The sequence below is a fragment of the Brienomyrus brachyistius genome, chromosome 13 (genome assembly GCF_023856365.1).
Source record: "Brienomyrus brachyistius isolate T26 chromosome 13, BBRACH_0.4, whole genome shotgun sequence".
NCBI classification, from domain to species: domain Eukaryota; kingdom Metazoa; phylum Chordata; class Actinopteri; order Osteoglossiformes; family Mormyridae; genus Brienomyrus; species Brienomyrus brachyistius.
In genome coordinates, this window is record NC_064545.1 from 13,572,001 (window position 1) to 13,589,683 (window position 17,683).

Below are 17,683 nucleotides of genomic sequence, written 5' to 3' on the forward strand. Positions count from 1 at the left end.
ATGAAAACATTGTGCAGTTTCAGTGGTTCATTGACTCGAGGAACAGTACAGTACCGTATGGTCAATATATACACTCCTGTGTAAAGAAAGAGACCAACCCAAAATTGTGAAATATTAAGCTATTAATAGTCTTTACTAAATAAATAAGCTTAATAAGAAGCTTGTGTACCTGTTCCTACTTCACTACAAGTTCATCTAAAAGACAGACTTGAATGATTCTCGTTTGTAACTGGGGGACTGCCTGTAATTGCAGTACCGGCATATGCCCAGGTAAAGACATACACCGCTTATTCGCTGTACCTGTTATCTGGTACAGGGTCACAATGAGCTTGGAGCTTGTCCCAGGATGTTTGCTGCATGAGGCAGATGACACCTTCATGGGTTACATACCATTCCTGGGCACAGTATACTAAACTGTGCCTGGGCCCCATTTAACATGTCGGCACAGGCACGATTCTGTTGGACTCGGGCACAGTATGCATCTAGTACGCTAACCGTGCCCAAGCATGGAACACAGACATGACATCAATGATGAGCACTACACATGAACCAGACCCGGAAGGAACTGATCGGGTAGGCTGTACAGATCGGGTAGCAGAAAACATTTAATAAACATTTTGCCAATGGGATCACTTTGGTCTACAACAGAGGTGCACTGTTTGTGGAAATTTGGGCTGATGAGAGTATCCATGAACAACTGGATGCAACACACAAAAACTCCAAGATATTCCGCGGAACATGGGATGAAAATCGCTGTTTTGCGTACACTTGATAAATCTATAAGAAGGCCGTGTGTCATTATGCCAAAAACTCCTAATATAACTCCTAATATGCCTCAGAATAAGGACATTAATTATGAAATGTGCTGTGTGATGGTGCTTTTCTCCGTTTTTTTTTCCCAACACATAAAGTCACACGGTAATGGCGAAAGTGTCCTGGAACTTAAGCACATCGACTGTTTCTGAATTCATAGGCTTCATTCTTCTAAGGCTGCATTTGAAGACTGAATACATCGCAGTGGTGCAACTGCTGTCCCATTTGCTTCAAATGCCTAGTTGTGAAAGATCCACTTATTGGATCCTTTGCAGCCCAACATATCCCAAGGTTCATTGCGTGGACCATTGAAGGACACATCCTAAAAAGGCTATGTAGACCACATCCTTCGAAGGATGCAGCCCCTGAATTTTGACACAGCCAATATGAGCGCGGGAATGAGGAAGGGGGGCCCAATCTTGCTCGGGCATGGTACGAAGCCATCAGGCCAAATGTGAGTACGCCCTTAGATGCAATTCAGTTAAAGCACTCAGCTGGGGAGCGCAGGCAGACTACACACAACCATGGCAGCAATTTGACCTACAGCTTTGTAGGTGTGAGGCCACAGTGGTGCATACAACCTGCTGGGGAAATAAATGTGTTGTAGAAAAATGATCTCTCTTCATTCTAAGAGGACAACAAATCAAAGTAAAACGTTAGTCTCTAGTGTCTTCCCTGAACCTCAATATTGTCTATCATGCCCATAGTGTTTGATGGTATACTCTCAGCCTATCACATCAACACACATGCTGCTATAAGCACTCATAAATGAGGTAGACTGGTATATGTATGCATGGATCCTTATAGCTTCTGTTGGCCATGTTAACTGGTACAAATTGAAAGCACTCTCAAGCTTAGAGACTTCATTTATTCCACATCTCAGCCAGACTCAAGGCTGTATAGCGGTGCTGTAGAGGACTATGCTTTTACGCCCGAATTGTGATGTTCACTCAGCCAGACCCACACTTCACACACACCATCGGGTTCTTGGTTCAAGAAGCGTAAATGATCTGCAGCTTGATTACGATAAATAATTGCCTACCTCAAAGAAAAATTATATCATTGAAATCAAATAATTAAAAATTAAATCATTATTACTAATTCTTCCTAACAAAGTCTGATCGGTATAAATCCCCAAATCCATAAAATTTATGATTCCAGTGTGGGCAAGTTTAAATGGGGACACGCAAGTGTCGAACTGTACTGTCTGTCTCACTTGTACATCTCTGGACAGAAATGCCTGATAAATCAATATAATAAACGTGAATGTCTGACTCTTTATATTTAAGTGCCGAGCCGAATCTATTTTCTTACTGCGGTGTAGCAGAGGTGATTAGCTGACTTTGACATTCTTATCAGACTTCACCAGCAGTGAAATCAGGGCACCTTGGTTAGTGTCAACACTTCTTTCTAAGGATGAAAATGCCTTCATAAGCTTCAAACTAAGTAATCAGGTCCTCTCAGAGCCTTCGAATAATGAGCCATGTAGTGTCTTTTTGTGCAGATCAAATTCATTGTTGAATCCATTAATTGGCGTTTTGTTTCTTGTCCTTCACTGTGCCCTTAAAGCATGAGCCTTCTGTCTCTGTCGCTGCAGTCCCTTAACCGATCACATCATTTTAGCCTTGATTTTGCCTTAATGAAAATCCTCTTGCCTGTTTTTTTTTTTTTTTTAATTTGTCCGGAACTCTTAAACATTTCTGATTTGAAAAGATACTGAGTGAAGAGTAACTTGCACAGCAGTGTTCCGTCGTTGGTATTCACTTGATGGCACAGATACAACTGCCTTTTGACTGCTGTTATCATGAGTTCCCAGGAGATAGTTCCTAAGCCTTTTTTTTAATTATTTTTTAAAATCCTTACTCTGCAATAGGTACTTTTTGCTTGACCAGGAGCTACTAGCTGGGGATGGAAGAAGTGTAAATAAAATAGAAGTTGTCAGCCATATAAATAAAATGTTGTGTTCTTTTTTGAACAAATACATAACCCAATTTATCCTTATTTTCAGGCTTCACGATCGATCTCCCCCAATAACCATGAAAATGAGTTGCTCATCCTCCATTGTTTTGGGGTGGTTTCGTATGAAATTTCATGTGAAGTTTCACCTATGAGCTTTTTGCATGCTTATAGCATGAACATCACAGTTCCTGTAATGTGGCAGGAAAGCAACCTACAAAAATGACCAGATAGTACAAAAGTTCCTAGTCGAGACAGCCCAGAAACTTTGGAACCAGGAACTAGGTCCCTGAACTTCAGTGTCTATTATCACAAAAGTGCTTTTTAATCTTTTTTTATTCCTAAGTTTCTAAAGTTTCAGGTACAAATTCAATCATCGCTTTGATCAATAACTCTGCTGCAAACTCTGTTTACAACAAATGCAAACAGATAAAGTTGGTTGTCTTGCCACCTGTTGTACAAACGTTACGTTTGCAAATTACAGAATATTGGTCCATGTTGGTGTTTTTTTTTTTTTTTTGGTTGATTTTTTTTTTTTTTATTTTTTTACACCAAGTTAGGTAACTGGTTAGTTAGGATCAATTAAGTTTTTTGTTCAAGATCTACTCGCTAAGTTGAGATCCATTGAGACAGGTAATTAACAAAGAAGTGAGAGATACAGGCAGCGCTGCGATGTTATGCAGGCTGAAATTGCTTTGTTTCTCATCGTTTTTGTTGTACTGTAGCAGTCTCCAAATATGCAGACATCGCATGATAGGCTCCTGCTGGTTTGTTGTCATTATAATAAGTGTTAAGTTGTACATTTGTGACTGGGCATTCACTGGAAGTTCTGCTTAGCCATATTTATACCTAATTGACTGCTGAACAGCACGTATGTGTGTAATCTGCTAATCTGTAATCTGCCTTACTTGTACGTTGCTTTGGACAAAACTGTCTGCTAAATAAAAATAAATGTAGTGCTGCATTGCAATTCATGGATACAGTTGTAACTGGTTACAGTAAATTATAGCCATTTCGCCCACCATTAAAAGGAAGTAAAATAAAACACAGGTTGGGGGAATCCTGGCAGGCTGTGGGTCGTTAATGTGGACATCTCTGGACTCACACTCTCTCCTCCCCATCCACTTGGCAGCATGACTTGGCTAGTGTTAGAATGATGGCCTTGCTAAAGGGTCAGTCATCGTTCAGAGAGGTGTCAGCCTATCCTGGCTCAGACCTGGAACACTGCATGCATCGCTCACTTCTCTTTGAAGTTGCATTGCTGCACAGTCTATCCATGATTTTGTGTCTATCTATGATTGCTGGCATCCTCCCTCGTCTTCCCATAAGACAGGAACGTGTGTAGGGCATTTTTTTTTTCTGGGTCAGGAATCTGAGTGTGAGGCTTTTAATCATATTTTAAATTGCCTTGTATTTTTGCTGCTGTTGAGGTAGTACCCTTGTGTGTCTGCAGAGCCATCCCCACAGCTTTGCTGGCCTGTCCATGTATCCCTGTTTCCATGGAGAGGCCCTGGTCAGCGGGCTTCTGTTTGGTCAGACTCTGTCTCTGCTTGGCCTGTCTGAAAGGAATTGCTTTGCCCGCGTGAATTTGGTTTCTGCCTGATAAAAGCATAAAAAATCCCTATTTGGAAGTCAGAGCAACCTGGACAGTTAGCAGTTTGTCGTCACAACTGGTTTCATTGTTGTTCGCGATGACATGGGTGACCCCTCTGGGCTTTGTTGGGCTTTCAGTCAATTTCACACCCGAGTGGCCCTCTCATGCATTGCTGGTGACCTAATTAATCCACGTGTGTGTGAAGTGCTGTATTTTTACATGTCCAGGGTATATGCATGTGTGTTTTCTGGGTTGGTTGCATCTTTTGCCACTTATTTGAACCCCATACCTTCCAGACATTTACCTACGTAGTACTTTGGACCAGGCATTGCCCAGAATTTCTCTTTTCTTTTTATTCTTGGTGCTCAGTACCCGTGTAGCGTTAGCTTGTTCACTCCGATATTTCCAGAGGATATTTAGTACCTGTTTGCAGCATGGAGCTCTGCTCCAGCACTCCCATGTCTGCCTGGTGACAGAAGAGCCTAGTCTCGTGCGTCGAGCAGCAGCCACATTTGTTCTACGGTGGAGTGTTTCTGTATTTCTCCCAGAACCTTCATCCTGTATGAATAATGTTTTTGACCACCAGCATTATGTTTCCTATATTTACTGTATTTATGTACTTATTCATAAAGTGGAGTGTTTTTTTTGCATCTCAAATTTGTCTTGGTGAGGGAGTGGCTTCTATGGTGCAGAGATCTATGTTTATATAGTCATAGTCCTACACTAGATTACAGCGGAACAGGAATTGTACCTACTGAGAAAGCTCCCCTCAGTGCCACCTTTCAAGATGCACTCATTCTCCTGCAGTGCTCTGCCACGGTGATCAGCCGCCTCCTGATCTGACCCTTGGCCTCGGGACCTTGGGGCGGCGAGGAGGAGGGTGGGGGGTTCCATCTGTGAGGGAGTGGTGTGCCCAGGAGCACTGCCAGTTTTCCGAACTGAAAATGCTGGACCGCCGTGCAGCCTGGTCTTTGCTCATGAGCCCAGCCTGCTTCTCTGTTGCCATGGCAGCCGTCGGACAGTGCCACCTTCTAGTGGAGGCTGGTACCTGATACTGAGTGTTTATGTTGTTCAACCTACTGTATTTACTTAAATGCAGAATGGTGGGGAAATGACATGGGGAATCGTAATATTGATAAGTGGAAAACTTGGCCATTCCTGATCCTTCTTGTTTCTGTGCTGTTTTTCTCGTTTTCCCACCTATTTCCACCTGCGTAGTTTTCATCCTTTCTTTTTAAAAGTCATTCAGTTCCTTCATTAAATTTCTTCCTGTTCTTGGTGTAGCCTGTTCTGCAGCACTGTAGTCACTGTCATCAGTTCATTGGTATCTTCTTATTATTTAGCTCCAGTACAGTGCAGTACCAGTCATAAGTCTGGACACACCAACTGAAAATCTTTTTTTTTTTTTTTTTTACACAATAACAACCCTAGGCAAGCAAAGCGTGCGGTTATGCAGTAATTGTCATCTTGTGACCAAGGTAAAACATGGAATGCTGTGACACATGAACTGGCCCCCACAATTCGCCTGATCTGAACCCTATACAGCTGGTTTCGGTTGAGGTGGATTCACTGGTTCTGTACCTTTTAGTCATTTTAATTATTAATTTGCTAGCTTCTCTGTCTCTTCATTATTCTCAATGCTGCAGTTTTGATACACGTTTGCTGCCATTTCCACTTTGCCCTAATCATGTCTCTTCCTTTCTCAGAGAGTCTTCAATGTGGTTTATCCAATGGCCCCAGACCAGCGCAGACATGTCAGTATTAATTCAGCCAGATGGCTTCCAGAGCCTGGCCTTGGCTTGGCCTATGGGACCAACAAAGGCGACTTGGTCATCTGTAGGCCTGTGTAAGTCCATCTCTCTCTGTGCAAAATGCCAACAGAAAGTGAGGGCAATAGGGTGGGCTGAGGTGGTTCGTCTTGGGTGTCTTTGTCTGGGAGTGTAAACTCTGTTTCCCACTGGTATCCCAGGGAGTGATCAAACCCTTCAGTCATTTTTCTACAAGACCAGTTATTTTCTGTTCTTCTGTGTCTGAAAACTATGGAACTGGTCCTGGCTCCTGAAGGGTTCAGTCTGCACAGTACTGCACAGTTCTGAGCTGGGCCTTCACATTTTAAAGTTTCAGTCATGTCATAACTTGACAGATGCCTGTTTGAAGTACAATTATTTGTCACTCTGTCTTTAATGTCAATGTATTAGAATGTTTTTAGTTGCTGTTGCATGCACTGGATCTGCACTTCTGCTGTTCAGATTTGCACTTTTTTTAAAACAGTCTGCTGCTGCTTACGGCAGTAAGTGGCGCAAATACCAGAGAAACCATAATGATCACGACTCATGGTTCTGCCTGCTGCTTTTTATCTGTGTTCCACATGAAGCCACTCACACTTTCTGCCCACTGTGAGATTCCTTGTTAGTGTGAAAGCACAGGTCTGTGACAGCGAAGAGTAATGGTGGAACAAATCATTATGCAGTGAGTTTTGGGGTATTGCATCAAGCTCAGGCCAAATTGTGGAGTGTCTGAGAACCTGGCATGCTGAAATGACCTCTCTTTTCCAAGGGACTCCAGGTATGATGGGGATGGCTCCTCGGAGCTCCCGGCCGAACCCATGTTCACGATCAACAACGGCGGCAGTGTGGTTGGCAACCGGGGGACAGAGCGCCCAGGGTAAGGAGGTGCAAGGGTGGCGTCCTGCGGGACGTGTAGCCAGGGATCATGCATCTTCTGAGACCATATAAGTGCAGGGTCTCCAGCAGAGGTGGGGGTATGTGTGACTCAGCAGGTGACCAGAACATCACAGGTTCGAATTCCCGTGCTGGCACACACCTGCCGATGTTGAGTCCCTTGACCTCAGTTGCTGCGAGTGTATTGATATTGGCCAACTGTGTGCTGTGATCCCAAAGCTTGCTCTTGTTTGTATATCTTTCTGTGTATGTCACATGGAAAACATGATGGGAGAAATTCAGTTTCTCCACAGGGTGAATGGAGTATCACTATTTTATTGTATATTGGCTTCAATGGTGTTTGTGCCCTGCAATGGAATGGCACCCTTATCCTGGGTTATTCACGTACAATTTCTATCAATCCACCAGACCCTAAATTCAGACCTAAGGTGACAAGTATGAATTAATGTGACTGTGATGTCCATCTTAACTGTGGTCAATCCTTTTGCAACTTATTTAAATTAATTTTCACAAGGGTGTATTTAATTATAGTAATTAGTAATTAATTTGTCTAATTGGAGTATACCTGAAACATATCATATAAATGAAACTGCAAATGTCCAAAAAAATAACCAAAATTTTTTCCTCTCCATTGAAAGGACAAGCAGGGCAAACTGGAGGTCAGACAGGGACATGGGCCTGATGAACGCCATTGGTCTACAGCCTCGCCACCCCGCCCCCTCTGTGACATCACAGGGCACACAGACACCCACTGTGCAGCTGCAGAATGCCGAGACACAAACAGACCACGATCTCCAGGAGACCAGTGCCAGCCAGGCCTCTGAAGGTTGGGGCTTCCTCCTGCGCTCTGCCTCTAGGCTGTACACAGTGATTACCTGTCATCCCCCTGATTACTAACTCGCTGGGATAATTTTGACAGTTCAGTCTTATAAGATAACTCAAATTATTTGATGGAACTTTTTCAAACTTTGCAGAGGCATAGTAAGGATGATGAATTGTAACTGGTTCAGACAAATCACCCCAAAACTGAAGCAGCACTGCATAATGCTGTGAGGATTAGTCCCTTATATTGCGTGATAGCACAGTTTTGAAAAGTAAAATGCTGTGTCTGTCTTGTTTTGAACCAATACGGTATGTGATTTGTTTGGTACTTGGTTGGTTCTGCCTGCTTGATCATGAGCCTGATAAATTATTGTGGGCACATTAAACTAGAGCAAAATTTAGTACAGATCCTATATTTCAATACTTCTCGATCCTGTTCCTGGCGCCCCCCCTGCCAGAATGTTTTCATTCCAACACATACTGCCTTCAAACTGCCACATTCCATATTACCCTATTAATGACCATATAAGCCTGATTAACGCAGGGCTGGAATGTAGGCCTGCAACGATACATCAAGTAACTCGATTACAAAAAATCCTTGATGCAAATTCTTTGCTTCGATGCTTCGTGTAACCCGCACGACAATGTACTGCTTAGTGATCACCATGTTTCACTCGGAGAATTAGTACTGTCGCACAGTGTGCTTACTCTGCATTACGTGTAGCAGGTTTGGTTTGGTTTGGTTTGAAGTTAAAATAGAAGCTGTTTGTGTGCAGATAAACTGTTAGCTTAATTTTACCGAATATTTAAATTTCGTGACTTGCAGCAGGCTGACAGCAGCCGTCACACTTTGCAGCATGCAGGTATCAATAAAGGGGAGCATGGTGTATACTCAACTAGATCTATTTCAAGGCTTTAGTAATATTATTTTGCATATTTAGAGTAATATGAATAAGATTACATAATTATAATAATATAAATAATAGAATATAAATATAATATAAAAATTACCCACCCACCACTCCCCCCAAAAGCCTTGGGCCAGAAAATCTCTGAGGCGCTTAATTTTCCAACCACCACATGCTCCTTTAAAGGCTTACAAACACACTCATTGTCTAACACACATAAACACACATACTCTCACTCACTTTTACTTACACACACATGAACATGCACACACCATTCCTACCTCATCCAGGAGATGCAATCCTGCCAGAACTTTTTTTATGCCTCCTATAAATGTACAAGAATACAGAGTAAAGGCCATTTCAATTGATGCCTTAGTTTAGTTAAGACAATGTTAAATTGTCTTTTTTTACTATTGCTACCCAGATAAACAGCTTTAAACATTTCTCTGGACTGCCTAAGACTTTTACACAGTACTGTATTTCTTTTGGCATTAAACTCATCTTAATCTTAGTGTACTTTGTAAATATGTCAGATTTATGTGAAGTTTGACATCAAAGTATATACATTGCAAAATGCAGTTTGGAACACTTGTAGAAACATTATAAAAGTACATACAGTAGTAAGCAATTTTTGCCAGTTTGTTTTGATCCCAGATATCTGATCACCAAAGTCTTGGCGACATGAATATGATTAAATGGTGTAGTTGTAACATTCAGTTTGATAAATAAATAAGAAAAACCGAACTCAAAAAAACCAGCTGAGCAGCTGGTTCAAAATTTTTTGAGAGTGCAGGACATAAGAATAAGGTGAAGCAGAAGACAGTGGGAATGACCATAAACCAGGCAGGTAAACAGCGGAAGCGACATGCTAATGAGATAACCGGTAACTTATGTGTTTTTCCTGAATCGTATTAAAACTTCACTATTTCTAGCTCCTTTCATTGAATATGTAGCAACTTTTCATGTGTATGCATGAGCCATTCACCCCTGGCCGCATCCCCCCCCCCCCTTTTATGGCGCTGATGGGGATGTACCTGAATCGCGTTTCACTGTTGTGTTGTTCATTAAATTACCAATCAAATGCGATTTGAATACACGGAGACATTTAGAATGCGAATAGCGATCTTCAGGTGAAGGCAGTACTATGCACCTCCGATGCGTAAAACAAAGAAAGGTGACATGGTTTACTTTTTTGCTGATTTAACCTAATTTTAAAAACTTTAATATTTTCAACAATGGATGTTTGAAACGAAGACAGAGTACGGATTTAATCAGCGTTTTTTCTTCTTCACATTTCTACAATAAGATTTCAGCAAGTTATGAACTGAAATACACGAGAAAGACACGCAGCATCGCCGCTGATGCCGTCGACTCCAGAGGGTTAAAATTTCCTGGCACAGCCTCTGCTGTGCGTGACACTCGACATATCTGTGTGATAATAGATTATAAATCATGCTGTGAACAATTTGGATCAATTTGGTTGTGTCTCCTCGAAGACGGCTGTTATTTCATCCTCACTGAATGGCATTTTATTTTTGTTCTCTAGCACTGCTTTGCTTCTGTTGACAAAAGAAGTATGGCTTTCAACTCGGTAGCTTGTTACTAGTGATGAGTCTATTGCTTTCACCAGAACCACACCTGGATTCATTTTTAGTTCTTTTTCTCCAGTTGAAGTAAAATGTTTGTTATCATTATAGTTCTGCAGCTGTTAGAGCTGAATAGCGGATGTATTTTTACATGTGGCAGATGTAGTTCATTGTAACTACTCAGGATACAGATCAGGATGTTCATTGCTGATCCAGCATCAGTGTTGCTGAAAGGATGCTTTCTTCACGCTGTGCTATATAACTTGACAAATTGTAAAGTTTAATTGCATGAAACTGTGTGTAGGGTAACTGCTTGGTCTGCAGAGATACTGCACTTACAAATGAAATGTGCATTATTTGCAAAGTTTGTCATAAATACCTGCGCGGCAGCAACAGAATTGTTCATTCTGCCAACACCATAGTGCAACTAATCATATCAGCTCATTAACTTTACAAATTTGTAAAATTTAAACCAGAGTATTACTGCTGACCATGTCCATCTCTTTATGACCACAGTGTACCCCAGTTATAATGACTACTTCCAACAGGATAACATGCCATGTTACAAAGCTCATATAATTTCAGACTGGATTCTTGAACATGACAATTAGTTCACTGTACTCAAATTGCCTCTACAGCAGAGCTCAATCCAATAGAGCATCTATGGGATGTGGTGGGATGGGAGGTTCAGCCGACAAATCTACTTCAACTGCGTAATTCTGCTACGTCAGTGTGGAACAAAGTGTCCAAGATTCACGATTCAGGCACTTTATTGTCATTGTGTAACACAAGGTGATAACATGAACAGATTATTATTGCCCAGTGCACAGCAGCAACGGTTGTTATTGTACATATTAGCAGGAAGTGTATTGCACATTACCAATATAGCTTATTGCACATTTTCATTGAGAGATTGTCTCAGACTATGGGAATTCAGTGGGTTTATGGCTTTTGGGAAAAGGCTATTTTTTAGTTTGTATGTGTACAGATTGATCTAAAGCGCCTTCCTGATGAGAGAAGCTTAAACAAAGTATGTGCAGGGTGAGTGATGTCCTTAGTGATATTTTTAAACCTTTTTCACACGAGTCTTGTGTAGATGGTTAAGCGGTGGCAGTTCCATGCCAAGGATGGCCTGTGCTGTTTTTATGACTCGCTGCAGGGCTCTTCTTAGCAGCTTCGGTGGGGGGGGGGGGGGGGGGGGTGTCATATGTAAATTACATTTGCAGAACCAAATGCCACAATGTGATAACCTGTTATTTTGATGACGTGGACACCAAAGGGGAAACTCCTGTTGCATAAAAACATCTGACAGCAATCATAAAACAAAAATAAATTGCAAAAAGGTGAGGGTTAGGTAGGAGCTAAGGCTATTATTAGGGTTTTCTCCATAGCAATGAATGGAATTTAGACTTTAGTGATTAATTGTCATTGTTAACAGACCACAGCGCGCAACGAAGTGTGTTCTCTTCATTTAACCTATATGTGACAAGGGGGCAGTACCATGCTCAGAGTACCTCAGTGGTGCCTTGCTGGTCGGGGATGCGAACCTGCAATCTTTCAATTACAAATGCCTGTCCCTAACCATCAAGCCACCCCTGCTCACGGTAAGAATGACACATGAACCTAACCTAGAAGGCTACCCATTAGCTATGGGAATCGAACCAGGAACTTTCATGGTGTAAGGCGACAGCATAAACCACCGTGTCACTGTCCAGTTTGTAGAGAATGGGCAGTCCCTGCAAAAATGAGAATACAAATGCTGTGTGTGTGTGTGTGTGTGTGTGTAAAAACACACATGTACAGTGATTAGCCATAACTTTAAAACTACTGACTAGGTGACTGTTACTATGTTACCTGTTAGGGGTGTCATCATATATTAGCAAGCAAGCTTCATCATCAAATCATGAAGGAAGAAGGAACATGTTGGAAGTAGGAATAAAGGGCAAGCATAAGGATCTGAGCCACTTTGAAAAGGTCCAAATTGTGATGACTAGACAACTGGGTCAGAGCATCTCCAAAGCGGGAGGTCTAGTGGGGTGTTCACTGTATGCCATAGTCTGTACCTACCAAAAGTGGTCTAAGCAATGTAAGAACTGGAACATGAAGCAATGGAAGAAGGTGGCCTGGAACCTGTCAAAACATGGTTGCAGACCAAGTATACCACTTCAAAGTAATGGTAGCCTTTGTTCACATCTTGCATTGACATGTATTGGCCACCATCATCCTCTTCAACAGATTATGTTTTTTCCCTCCTCCTCTCTGTGGGTACTCACCATAAGTCTTGCTGTTTCAGGGATTCTCTGACTCAGTCGTCTGGTCATAATGACTTGACCCTATATAGCACTATATAAATAAAATGTATTATTATTATTATTCTATAGAGTCACTCAGATCTTCTATCCCTGCCCGATTCTTTTGCCAACTGTCACCTATCAGTACTAAAAGTTATTTTGCTATCTAATACATCACAGACCGTGACACGTTAATATTATCTGCTTCATATGGGGCTGGTCATAATGTTTTGGGTCATCGGTGTGTATTACTCCCTACGAATGTCAAATTCTCGTTTAGTACTATAATGGGGTGTGATGTGGTGGAATTGTTGTCAGATTAGTCAGAGCACTTAAGAGTGGCACCTATTGGTATGAATGGCCCACCTGCCATTTGATCAGCCTGACAGCCCTTGACCTTCTGATGGTCTTATTGCCCGTATCACCACACCCAGCCTTTTAACCAGTATGTCTTCATTCTTGTAGCGCCAGGACGACCTGGCGGCCCATTTGTCAGTACCAGCAGAGGAAGGAGCTCCGAGGTGGTGCCCCCCCCCACAATGCAGCCAGACGGAGGTACTGCAGACGCCTCTGTGGACGCTGCTGTAGAGGCCAGCACGGGCACAAGTGGCTCAGGTATCAACTGCCCCCCCATGGCTCCTCTCTCATGATGTTCTATCACATCCACCCCCGGTGCACTCTACAGCTCCACAGGTCCCTTAGTGTCCTGTCTTAAAACAATCATGTGATTTTTATCCAATTCTAACTAGTCATATGTCTGGGGAAACACATCAGGGCGTGTCATTTCTGTACTTCCATGGTTTTAGGAATGTAACTACTATTCCAATCACCGAAGGTCTTAGTGTTTGTATAGCTGGTCTGTTTATTCCTTTCAGATTTTTTTTTGGTTTTATTTGATATTGTTTTGGTTTAATGCCCTTTAAAAGCCCTCCATTTGTCCTTGCTACTTCACTTTGTTATGCTAACTTAGGTCTGTGTGACATGATATTATTAGTAATAGACGATATCAGACTAGTAACCTGGTATCAATGTCTGACAGTGACTAACCAGTGACTATCACCTTTGTTTGAGGCTTAGGCTACACACAAATCAAAATAGATCCATTTATGACTTTGTTTAGCCTACGTCTTCAATGCAATTTAAAAAATGCCTAGTATATTGCAGCATTAACAAACATTCTCTATTGCAGTAATAGTGTGTTTCCGGTTGGGGCGTTTCAAGTATCCAAACCTGACATTAAACAGCATGCAATATCTTGCTGGGCAAGTTTTATTATGGGGGAGCCAGCATCATAGCTATATAGCCTAGCCTAGTTCATCTAAAGATGGTTCTTTACTTTTTAATTGTCTTAACTTTTCCTATAGCTGGTGAAGATATTTCTCTCTCACACCTTAAAGGAGCTGCACAGAAGGAATTTGTAGCTAGATAAATTTGCATTTTTAAATGCATTTTCTAGTCATGGAAAGTCATAGAAAAAGGGAAAATAAATGTCTACAAAATAAAATATAAATTAAATAAATAAAATAAATTGTCCTGGAAAATAAAAGGGGTGTCCTGAATTTTTACATGCATGATAAATTTATAACCTAGTCATGTTTTTAAGTTGTTGGGTTTTATAAAAAATTGACCGCTGTGTAGAGTTTTCAGTAGGCTACTGCCAAAGCTGATTCCTGCATTTGGTAGCAAGTGTAGCTGGTCAGAACTACCATGTTTGCCTGAATATAAGAGGAGGCTAAAAAAATTCTGTGATGAAAAATTTTATGCTTGGGGAAAAAAACTGCAAAAATTATGTATTTTATTGTTTACCTTTCATAACTACCAAGCAGGCAGACATAAGAACTTATTTTAGACATTTTTTGTAAGCTGTTTTTTTTTCATTTACAGCTGTATTTCATTTATCGAGCAGCAGTTACAATGCTTTAAAAATTTTAATTGATAGTGTAATATGTTGATCCCCCATTTTCAAATGACAGTTTCAAGACATAAACTCTGGCCATTTGTTCTGATAAATACAGGGTAATAGTAAGTAATATCATCTTCATCCAGATTAATTGAGGGTCAGAGTAGCCGTTTTGTAGGTGAGTATTCAGAGGCAGTATAATGTAGGGTACTAACTTTGCCAGTTGTAGCTGGTCTCCAAGAGATACAAACTTGCCTAGGAATTAAATGTTAACACTGCAATTCTTTGCTTGTATAAACAGGTTGAAAATATTTGTCATAGGTAGTTTAGCTAGTTTATAGCTACTTTGACCGAAGTGATGCATGGCTTCTACTGATTTATTAAATGATGGCCTTACATTATTATTTGGTTTATATATACTGTAGCACATGAGTTTTCTTTTTGTGCTTCTCTTGTCTGTTTCACAATTCCTTGCATAGTGTTTTTTTGCTACTTGCCATTGAAAATGAGTGGGAGCAAAATTTTGGAGGGCAAGTTCTTGTTTAGTCAATGTACATAAGTATACTGATACTTCAGATAATGAAACCAAGGGAGCTAACGGTCTGAGTTGGGTTACCTTAGAAATGTATTCCGGTACAATTACTAAATAACTGTTAAATATAGTCACTAATCTAATCCGAGAATAAGAATACTTAAGTAAGGTTGCCTTAGTACTTGGTGTCAGATTCACCTTTTCTAAGATACATTATAATGTGTCATGTAATAAGTGATAAGAAGCAAAGGACTTCATTGTGGTGAAGTCTGTTTTAGGACTAACAGCAAGTGCTGTGACTTGAGGAACATCACTCCTATCTCCCACTTCTGCTCGCCCGACTTGAAGCATCTTACCATCCTGCATCAGCCATTCTACCTGCCTCACGGGTTCACGTCAGTAGTCATGACAGCATTTTACCTCCATGCCCCCATTACCTCAATCTCGGATCTGTCAAAACTCTGGAACCACGATGCGCTTTGCGACAGTCTGAACAAACACCCAGACACGGCCCTCATCATGGCTGGGGACTTTAATAAAGCCAACCTCAGACATGTCATCCCAAACTTGCACCAGAGCATCACCTTTCCAACTTGAGGTACAAACACGCTGGACCACTGTTACACTCAGTCCAAGAAAGGATACAAAGCTACTTCACTGGCAGCTTGTGAAAAATCAGGCCATGCTGCCATCTCCCTCTTATCTGAATATAAATAAAAGCTCATTGGAGAAGTTCCATTAACGAGGGCCAGTCAGTTGCCCTGTTCCAGGGTGCCATTGATGAAGCAGACTGGGACATTTTAGCTGAGTTTAAACAACCTCCACGAGTTCACAGAAATAATACTACTGCTTACAAAATGGGATTTGCATGGAAAGGTTAGAGTGAGTACAAAATGGCTTCAAACTCTGTGAAGGATGCTAAAAGTTGTTGCAAGAAGAAAGTGGAGTCTCACTTTCTTCGGAATGACACATGCCGCGTGTGGCAAGGACAGCGAACAGTCACAGACTTCAAAAGTGAATCTGTCACTACAGTAAGTGCTGACTTGTCACTGGCTGAGGACCTAAATGCTTTTTGTATGCATTTTGAAGCTAATGGAGCTAGCATTAGTCCACCGCCTCATGCTGCAGCAGAAGGTAGTCTTGATTGAGATGCTGTGCTCATGATCACCATCTCTGAACAGGATGTCCTCTGAAGTGGATGAACCTGGTCCTGATGGTATTTCCAGATGTGTGCAGATCATGCACTGACCAACTTACTGAACAATTTCTCTCTATTTTCTATAAGTCTTTGACTCAGTCTGTTGTCCCCACCTGCTTCAAGCAATCCACCATTGTCCCCATTCCAAAGAGCAAGAAGCCTTAGTGCCTAAATGACAACCAACCAATTGCACTCACCTCACTAGTCTTGAAGGTTTGTGAAAGGCTCATCAAAGACTCTATCTGCTTCTCCATCACCTTCAGCATCGATAATAGGTCCACTGATGATGCCATCACACACGTCCTCCAAACCACCCACTCTCTCCTCAACAACAGCAAAGGGAAATGGGTGAGATTGCTGATCATTGACTACAGCTCAACTTTCAATACAATAGTCCCCTACAGGTTGGCCTGCTAAGAGGAAGGCAATTCCATACTATAACTACACACTGTGTTAAGAAGTGCTTTCTCAAATCCAATTTAACCATCTGGGGACGAGCGCATCGTTGGCAACGCGGCGTATTTTTCGCGTCTATTTCAGTTTATATCTTGCTTAAATCTTTATTTAGAATCATGAAAAAATGCTGACTAAATCCATCTGTCTTCTTTTCAAAACATCCATTGTCAGTAGTATTAAAGTTTTGAAAATTATGTTAAATCAGCAAAACAGTAAGCCATGTCACCTTTCTTTGTTTTACCTGCATTGGAAGGGTGTAGTACGGCCCTCTCCTTGAAGATTGCTATTTGCATTCTAAATAGCCGCATTACCGCGTATTCAAATTGCATTCGCATGGTAATTTTATGAACAGCGCAGTGGTGAAACCTGATCCAGATACATCCCCGTCAGCACCATAAAGGGGGGGGGGGGGGGATGTGGCCATGCATACACATGAGAGCTCCTACACATTCAATGGCAGGAGCCAGAAATAGTGACATGAGTTTGGTTTTTCTTATTTATTTATCCAACTGAATGTTGCAGCTACACCATTTATTCATCTTCATGTAGCCAAGACTTTGGTGATCAGATATCTGTGATCAAAAAAAACTGGCAGCATTGCTTACTATGTACTTAATGTTTCTCTAAGTGTTCCAAACTGCATTTCGCAATGTCTATACTTTGGTGTAAGATTACAAACAACATAAATCTGACATATTTACAATATACATTCAAATTAAGATGAGTGCAATTCAACAAATATATAAGAAATAATTTATTTGCCATGAATTAAGTTTATGATATTGAAAGAAATATGTGACCATCCCCAGTCAGTAAAAGTGTGTTATCCACCCCAAGTTCCCAGAGGGTTAAAATGTTCTCCCTCTGATTTCCACCTATGGCCATGAGTTATTTGAACTAATATTGAAGTAACTATTTGGTTGAACAGCATCCAGACCTGTTAGAA

General features: G+C 41.3%; 1 protein-coding gene across 3 annotated transcripts in view; it reads left to right on the forward strand.

The window, feature by feature from the left end:
• Nucleotides 1-17,683, forward strand: part of ambra1a (autophagy/beclin-1 regulator 1a) — a 72,855-nt gene that overhangs the window by 47,984 nt on the left and 7,188 nt on the right. For 2 of the 3 annotated variants that reach the window (XM_048973070.1, XM_048973072.1), the window contains exons 15-18: nt 6,070-6,209; nt 6,920-7,027; nt 7,683-7,870; nt 13,117-13,266. In XM_048973070.1, coding sequence (XP_048829027.1) covers nt 6,070-6,209; nt 6,920-7,027; nt 7,683-7,870; nt 13,117-13,266 — 586 coding nt within the window. The remainder of the gene's footprint in view (nt 1-6,069; nt 6,210-6,919; nt 7,028-7,682; nt 7,871-13,116; nt 13,267-17,683) is intronic. The other variant, XM_048973071.1, reaches the window with a different exon arrangement.